At 50.7% G+C, this 8,176-nt stretch overlaps 1 protein-coding gene across 1 annotated transcript; it reads right to left on the bottom strand.

Moving 5' to 3' along the window:
* Nucleotides 1–1,236: 1,236 nt before the first annotated feature.
* LOC123990894 (extensin-like) lies at nucleotides 1,237–5,303 on the bottom strand. Its single transcript, XM_046291890.1, has 3 exons — nucleotides 5,264–5,303; nucleotides 4,126–4,861; nucleotides 1,237–1,765 (listed from the first exon to the last, which is right to left on the bottom strand). Exons 1-3 carry the CDS (start codon nucleotides 5,301–5,303, stop codon nucleotides 1,237–1,239), a joined length of 1,305 nt encoding a protein of 434 aa, XP_046147846.1.
* Nucleotides 5,304–8,176: the final 2,873 nt, after the last annotated feature.

The following is an 8,176-nucleotide window of genomic DNA, read 5'->3' as shown; positions in this document are numbered from 1 at the left end:
GGTTTCAACTCCAGCCATCGGTCACACATTCACCCTCCCTGCATCTGATTAGGCCCCATTCAAAGAGCCGCACACTGGCCCGTTGCCTGTTGATATTTGGTGACTGCGGGTAATAAATAAAGGACTAAGAACACGGGGTCGTTAAAGGATGACGGGGTCGTTTAAAGGATGACGGGGTCGTTAAAGGATGACGGGGTCGTTAAAAGGATGACGGGGTCGTTAAAGGATGACAGGGTCGTTAAAGGATGACGGGGTCGTTAAAGGATGACGGGGTCGTTAATGGATGACGGGGTCGTTAAAGGATGACGGGGTCGTTAAAGGATGACGGGGTCGTTTAAAGGATGGCGGGGTCGTTAAAGGATGACGGGGTCGTTAAAGGATGACGGGGTCGTTAAAGGATGACGGGGTCGTTAAAGGATGACGGGGTCGTTTAAAGGATGACGGGGTCGTTAAAGGATGACGGGGTCGTTAAAGGATGACGGGGTCGTTAAAGTCCTTCTGTAGCTCAGTTGGTAGAGCATGGCGCTTGTAACGCCAGGGTAGTGGGTTCGATCCCCGGGACCACCCATACGCAGAATGTATGCACACATGACTGTAAGTCGCTTTGGATAAAAGCGTCTGCTAAATGGCATATATTTATTTATTTTATTTAGGATGACGGGGTCGTTAAAGGATGACGGGGTCGTTTAAGGATGACGGGGTCGTTTAAGGATGACGGGGTCGTTTAAAGGATGACGGGGTCGTTTAAAGGATGACGGGGTCGTTTAAAGGATGACGGGGTCGTTTAAAGGATGACGGGTCGTTAAAGGATGACGGGTCGTTAAAGGATGACGGGTCGTCGTTAAAGGATGACGGGTCGTTAAAGGATGACGGGGTCGTTAAAAGGATGACGGGGTCGTTAAAGGATGACGGGGTCGTTAAAGGATGACGGGCCGTTTAAAGGATGACGGGGTCGTTAAAAGATGACGGGGTCGTTAAAGGATGACGGGGTCGTTTAAAGGATGACAGGGTCATTAAAGGATGACGGGGTCGTTTAAGGATGACGGGGTCGTTAAAGGATGACGGGGTCATTTAAAGGATGACGGGGTCGTTTAAAGGATGACGGGTCGTTAAAGGATGACGGGGTCGTTAAAGGATGACGGGGTGTTGACGGGGTCGTTAAAGGATGATGGGGTCGTTAAAGCTGATCCCCATTTATGAGTTGTTGATGACATGCTTCTGTGACTGTTGTTGTTTTTATATTTGATGGTGGGTGGGGCCTGGTGGTGGGTGGGGCCTGGTGGTGGGTGGGGCCTGGTGGTGCCTGGGGCCTGGCGGTGGGTGGGGCCTGGTGGTGGCTGGGGCCTGGTGGTGGGTGGGGCCTGGTGGATGGGGGCTGTAGGCTGGGGGCTGGAGGCTGGTGGCTAGTGGGAGGTGGGTGGGGGCTGGAGACTGGGGGTCTGGAGGCTGGGGCCGGAGGATGGGGGCTGGAGCAGGGTGGGGGGTGGGTGCTGGAGGCTGGTGGGAGGTGTGTGGAGGCTGGGGGCTGGTGGGTGGGGGCTGGAGGCTGGTGGGTGGTGGGTGGTGGGTGGAGGCTGGTGGGAGGTGGGTGGGGGCTGGAGGCTGGGGGCTGGAGATGGTGGGTGGGGGCTGGTGGCTGGTGGCTGGTGGGAGGTGTGTGGAGGCTGGGGGCTGGTGGGTGGGGGCTGGAGGCTGGTGGGTGGTGGGTGGTGGGTGAAGGCTGGTGGGAGGTGGCTGGTCGGAGGTGGGTGTGGGCTGGTGGGTGCTTCCAGGGGGACAGACAGCAGGAATTCAACTGAAGACATGTCTGATGATAAAGTGGAGTCCTAGATATAACTTTCCTACTCTCTCATAGCTTCCTACTCTCTCATAGCTTCCTACTCTCTCATAGCTTCCTACTCTCTCATAGCTTCCTATTCTCTCATAGCTTCCTACTCTCTCAGAGCTTTCCTACTCTCTCATAGCTTCCTACTCTCTCATAGCTTCCTACTCTCTCATAGCTTCCTACTCTCTCAGAGCTTTCCTACTCTCTCATAGCTTCCTACTCTCTCATAGCTTCCAACTCTCTCATAACTTCCTACTCTCTCATAGCTTCCTACTCTCTCATAACTTCCTACTCTCTCATAGCTTCCAACTCTCTCATAGCTTCCTACTCTCTCATAACTTCCTACTCTCTCAGAGCTTTCCTACTCTCTCATAGCTTCCAACTCTCTCAGAGCTTCCTACTCTCTCATAACTTCCTACTCTCTCATAGCTTCCTACTCTCTCATAGCTTCCAACTCTCTCAGAGCTTTCCTACTCTCTCATAGCTTCCAACTCTCTCATAGCTTCCAACTCTCTCAGAGCTTCCTACTCTCTCATAACTTCCAACTTCCTACTCTCTCATAACTTCCTACTCTCTCATAGCTTCCTACTCTCTCATAGCTTCCAACTCTCTCAGAGCTTTCCTACTCTCTCATAGCTTCCAACTCTCTCATAGCTTCCTACTCTCTCATAACTTCCTACTCTCTCATAGCTTCCTACTCTCTCATAGCTTCCTACTCTCTCAGAGCTTCCAACTCTCTCATAGCTTCCAACTCTCTCATAGCTTCCAACTCTCTCATAGCTTCCTACTCTCTTTCCTACTCTCTCATAGCTTCCTACTCTCTCATAGCTTCCAACTCTCTCATAACTTCCTACTCTCTCATAGCTTCCTACTCTCTCATAGCTTCCTACTCTCTCATAGCTTCCTACTCTCTCAGAGCTTCCTACTCTCTCAGAGCTTCCTACTCTCTCATAGCTTCCTACTCTCTCATAGCTTCCTACTCTCTCATAGCTTCCTACTCTCTCATAGCTTCCTACTCTCTCATAACTTCCTACTCTCTCATAGCTTCCTACTCTCTCATAGCTTCCTACTCTCTCATAGCTTCCTACTCTCTCATAGCTTCCTACTCTCTCATAGCTTCCTACTCTCTCATAGCTTCCTACTCTCTCATAGCTTCCTACTCTCTCATAACTTCCTACTCTCTCATAGCTTCCTACTCTCTCATAGCTTCCTACTCTCTCATAGCTTCCAACTCTCTCAGAGCTTTCCTACTCTCTCATAGCTTCCAACTCTCTCATAGCTTCCTACTCTCTCATAGCTTCCTACTCTCTGAGCTTTCCTACTCTCTCATAGCTTCCTACTCTCTCATAGCTTCCTACTCTCTCATAGCTTCCTACTCTCTCATAGCTTCCTACTCTCTCATAGCTTCCTACTCTCTCATAGCTTCCTACTCTAGATCATCAACTCAATTTTCAAAGAAAAACATGTTTATCGATGCATTGATTGATGGTAATTTACTAGCTAATTAAAAGTAGTATGCTGCTAGACCCGGAGACAACAATAGAGCCATTTTTTGTTTACTATCAAATGTCATGTGATATTTTACCTTGCTTGACTGGCTCGCTAGGTAATCAATCCTCTGATGACATCTGCGTTGTTGTAGACAATAACTGCTGGTGTGTCTGCACTGGACACCCTATCTCACACACACACACACACACACACACACACACACACACACACACACACACACACACACACACACACACACACACACACACACACACACACACACACACACACACACACACACACACACACACACACACACACACACACACACACACACGATGTGTGTGTGTGTGTGTGTGTGCGGTTACTCGGCACAGTTAATCCTGCTGTACTATGAGGGAGTGTGTGTGTGTGTGTGTGTGCTGTGCACTCCCCCATTGTCTAATCAATCCAGGGAAGCCTCCCTCCACTAACACTAACAGGGGGTCTTGGACTGGGGACTGTCCCCTCTCGGGTTTCACATTGATTCAGCTGGATGTTTCTGAGGATTATGGCCAGTAGCCAGTCAGTCTAGACAAGGTTTCTGTTACATTAGCCTCAGACAAAGACAGTCACAGGACCTGTGGACACGATCAGAGTGGAGGGGACGTCTCAAATGGAACCCTATTCAACATATTAGTGCACTACTTTGATTAGAGCCCTGTGTGGGCTCTGGTTAACATTAGAGCACCATATAGGGATTAGAGGGCTATCTGGGGACGCGTCCGTACTATATGCCTATTACTGGGGATATGAAGATCTACGTGTACTGTATGTCAGGGGGTGAGATGGGTTCTCCGGGGTGAGATGGGTCCTCCGGGGTGAGATGGGTTCTCCGGGGTGAGATGGGTTCTCCGGGGTGAGATGGGTTCTCCGGGGTGAGATGGGTTCTCCGGGGTGAGATGGGCTCTCCGGGGTGAGATGGTTCTCCGGGGTGAGATGGGTCCTCCGGGGTGAGATGGGTTCTCCGGGGTGAGATGGGTTCTCCGGGGTGAGATGGGTTCTCCGGGGTGAGATGGGTCCTCCGGGGTGAGATGGTTCTCCGGGGTGAGATGGGTCCTCCGGGGTGAGATGGGTTCTCCGGGGTGAGATGGGTCCTCCGGGGTGAGATGGGTTCTCCGGTGTGAGATGGGTCCTCCGGGGTGAGATGGTTCTCCGGTGTGAGATGGGTCCTCCGGGGTGAGATGGTTCTCCAGGGTGAGATGGTTCCTCCGGGGTGAGATGGGTTCTCCGGGGTGAGATGGTCCTCCGGGGTGAGATGGTCCTCTAGGATGAGATGGTCCTCCGGGGTGAGATGGTCCTCCGGGGTGAGATGGGTCCTCAAGGATGAGATGGTCCTCCGGGGTGAGATGGTCCTCCGGGGTGAGATGGGTCCTCCGGTGTGAGATGGGTCCTCCGGTGTGAGATGGGTCCTCCGGTGTGAGATGGGTCCTCCGGGGTGAGATGGGTCCTCAAGGATGAGATGGTCCTCCGGGGTGAGATGGTCCTCCGGGGTGAGATGGTTCTCTGGGGTGAGATGGGTCCTCAAGGATGAGATGGTCTCTGGGGTGAGTTGGTCCTCCGGGGTGAGATGGGTCCTCCGGGGTGAGATGGTCCTCTAGGATGAGATGGTCCTCCGGGGTGAGATGGGTCCTCCGGGGTGAGATGGTCCTCTAGGATGAGATGGTCCTCCGGGGTGAGATGGTCCTCTAGGATGAGATGGTCCTCTAGGATGAGATGGTCCTCTGGGATGAGATGGTCCTCTAGGATGAGATGGTCCTCTAGGATGAGATGGTCCTCCGGGTGAGATGGTCCTCTAGGATGAGATGGTCCTCCGGGGTGAGATGGTCCTCCGGAGCGAGGCGTCTGCAAATCTGCCTCAACGATCATCTTTCAGCCACATCCAAAATTCAACTACACCTCACGTACCTTTGTAGAGATCTTGTCCACAATCTGATTGTGCCCACATTTATTAGGCAGGTGTAGATGATTGAAAGATGCATATTGTGATCAGATCTTTCTGCCTCCGGAGGTCTTCAGGCATTGTGTCTGGATATCAATCAAGTGCAAACAGATGTGGATTGTTAAATCATCATTATACAGATCTCTAAAATCATTGACATATGGCATCAGTAACCTACCGCACCCTACACTCTAACCACTAGGCTACCTGCCCCCCTACACTCTAACCACTAGGCTACCTGCCCCCCTACACTCTAACCACTAGGCTACCTGCCCCCTACACTCTAACCACTAGACTACCTACCCCCACCTACACTCTAACTACTAGGCTACCTAATCCCCTACACTCTAACCACTAGGCTACCTACCACTATGCCCTAATCCCCTACACTCTAACCACTAGACTACCTAACCCCCTACACTCTAACCACTAGGCTACCTAATCCCCTACACTCTAACCACAAGGCTACCTAACCCCCCTACACTCTAACCACAAGGCTACCTAACCCCTCTACACTCTAACCACTAGGCTACCTACCACACCTACACTCTAACCACTAGACTACCTACCACCCCCAAAATAAGAACATCATCTAATGTCCTTACAACACGACCACCTAGCACCAAAACCAATTACTCTAATGGAGGGAAATCCTTGCCCTCATCCCAACACGTCCATATATTTCCCTACTTTACTTTACCCATACTGAAATCCTCAACATGTCTTCAGAGGAGTCTTCAAGTCGGACGGGATCCATCAACCCTGTGACAGGCCAGAATCCCCCTAAGCTCCTAATTGCTGTTCATTGTTCTGGTGGACTTTGAACTGTGCTGTAATAAATGACAGCTCTGGCCTGGAGTCTCTGCCCAAGCAGAGAAGCCACCGGGAACTGGGTCTCTGTGGCAACCGGAGAAAAGCTCCAGTCCCTTTGTCAGGACTCGTCAGGCCCTGGGACCCTTATCCACCGCCCTAAACTACCCTTTGATACAGCCCTACCTACCCCTAACCGGTCTGTCTGTCTGTCTGTTCCTCTGTCTGTCTGTTTGTTCCTCTGTCTGTCTGTCTGTCTGTCTGTCTTCTGTCTGTCCCTCTGTCCGTCCGTCCGTCTGTCCGTCCGTCTGTCTGTTCCTCTTTCTTTCTCTGTCTGTCTGTCTGTCTGTCTGTCTGTCTGTCTGTCTGTCTGTCTGTCTGTCTGTCTGTCTGTCTGTCTGTCTGTCTGTCTGTCTGTCTGTCTGTCTGTCTGTCTGCCTGCCTGCCTGCCTGTCTGCTTGCCTGTCTGTTTGTTCCTCTGTCTCTGTCTGTCTGTCTGTTCCTCTGTCTGTCTGTCTGTTCCTCTTTCTTTCTCTGTCTGTCTGTCTGTCTGTCTGTCTGTCTGTCTGTCTGTCTGTCTGTCTGTCTGTCTGTCTGTCTGTCTGTCTGTCTGCCTGCCTGCCTGCCTGCCTGCCTGCCTGTCTGTCTGTCTGTCTGTCTGTCTGTCTGCCTGCCTGCCTGTCTGCTTGCCTGTCTGTTTGTTCCTCTGTCTCTGTCTGTCTGTCTGTTCCTCTGTCTGTCTGTCTGTCTGTTCCTCTTTCTTTCTCTGTCTGTCTGTCTGTCTGTCTGTCTGTCTGTCTGTCTGTCTGTCTGTCTGTCTGTCTGTCTGTCTGTCTGTCTGTCTGTCTGTCTGTTTGTTCCTCTGTCTCTTTCTGTCTGCCTGCTCCTCTTTCTGTCTGCCTGCATGCTTACTCCTCTTTCTGTCTGCCTGCTCCTCTCTCTGTTTGCCCTGCCTGCTCCTCTCTCTGCCCTGCCTGCCTGCCTGCTCCTCTCTCTGTCTGCCTGCCTGTGAAGACAGACCCAGACATAATCTATATTTTCAGCCCCAACGCCACACTGGCAGCAAGTAAGCTATAGGATGTTTCCATCAGACCAGCCTGACTGTCTTTGCTCCCTGCACCACACATCTATAACCGTGGACGTCAGACCAGGCGTGTACTGTATGACATGTGTCTGTGTTAAAGGATCAATGGCCCTGTCTTCACCAGGCTTACTTGACAATATGTGACTTATGTGTAATAAAGGGAACTTAGGAGGTACATTTGTTGCTGGGCTTGTGCGGACACAAGCCCTGGTGTGTGTGTGTGTGTGTGTGTGGTTCCTCGGCACATTTTATCCTGCTGTACTATGAGGGAGTGTGTGTGTGTGTGAGGTTGCTCAGCGCTGATGTACTATGAGGGAGTGTGTGTGTGGTGTGTGTGCAGTTGCTCAGCACAGTTTATCCTGCTGTACTATGAGGGAGTGTGTGTGTGTGTGTGTGTGTGTGTGTGTGTGTGTGTGTGTGTGTGTGTGTGTGTGTGTGTGTGTGTGTGTGTGTGAATAAATATACACCATGATGTAACAACAGTTCCTCCATTATAGACAGACATGGAAGTAACATGTGTGTGCGTGTGTGCGTGTGTGTGTGTGTGTGTGTGTGTGAATAAATATACACCATGATGTAACAACAGTTCCTCCATTATAGACAGACATGGAAGTAACATGTGTGTGCGTTTGCTTGGTTGGACCCCCACAGATCACACACACATCTTATTTTAATGTAACTTTTATTTTATTTATTTATTTATTTTATTTAACCAGGCAAGTCGGTTAAGAACAAATTCTTATTTACAACGACGGCCTATCCCCGCGAGCCAAACCCGGACAATGCTGGACCAATTCAAATCAAATCAAAGTTTATTTCTCACGTGCGCCAAATACAACAGGTGTTATACAATAGAGAGGCTATATACAGTAGAGAGGCTATATACAGTAGAGAGGCTATATACAATAGAGAGGCTATATACAATAGAGAGGCTATATACAGTAGAGAGGCTACATACAGTAGAGAGGCTATATACAGTAGAGAG

This window comes from Oncorhynchus gorbuscha, linkage group LG02, assembly GCF_021184085.1.
Source record: "Oncorhynchus gorbuscha isolate QuinsamMale2020 ecotype Even-year linkage group LG02, OgorEven_v1.0, whole genome shotgun sequence".
Lineage (NCBI taxonomy): Eukaryota > Metazoa > Chordata > Actinopteri > Salmoniformes > Salmonidae > Oncorhynchus > Oncorhynchus gorbuscha.
The sequence above is the reverse complement of the archived record's forward strand: the minus strand, read 5'-3'. Positions and strand labels throughout refer to the sequence as shown.

Coding starts and splice junctions, on each gene's coding strand:
- LOC123990894 (XM_046291890.1), bottom strand. CDS start 5,303: ATGTGGGCACAATCAGATTGTGGACAAGATCTCTACAAAG. Junction 4,862..5,263: donor TGGACAAGATCTCTACAAAG/GTACGTGAGGTG, acceptor ATCTCACCCCAG/AGAACCATCTCACCCCGGAG. Junction 1,766..4,125: donor ATCTCACCCCCTGACATACA/GTACACGTAGAT, acceptor TCCCCCTGGAAG/CACCCACCAGCCCACACCCA.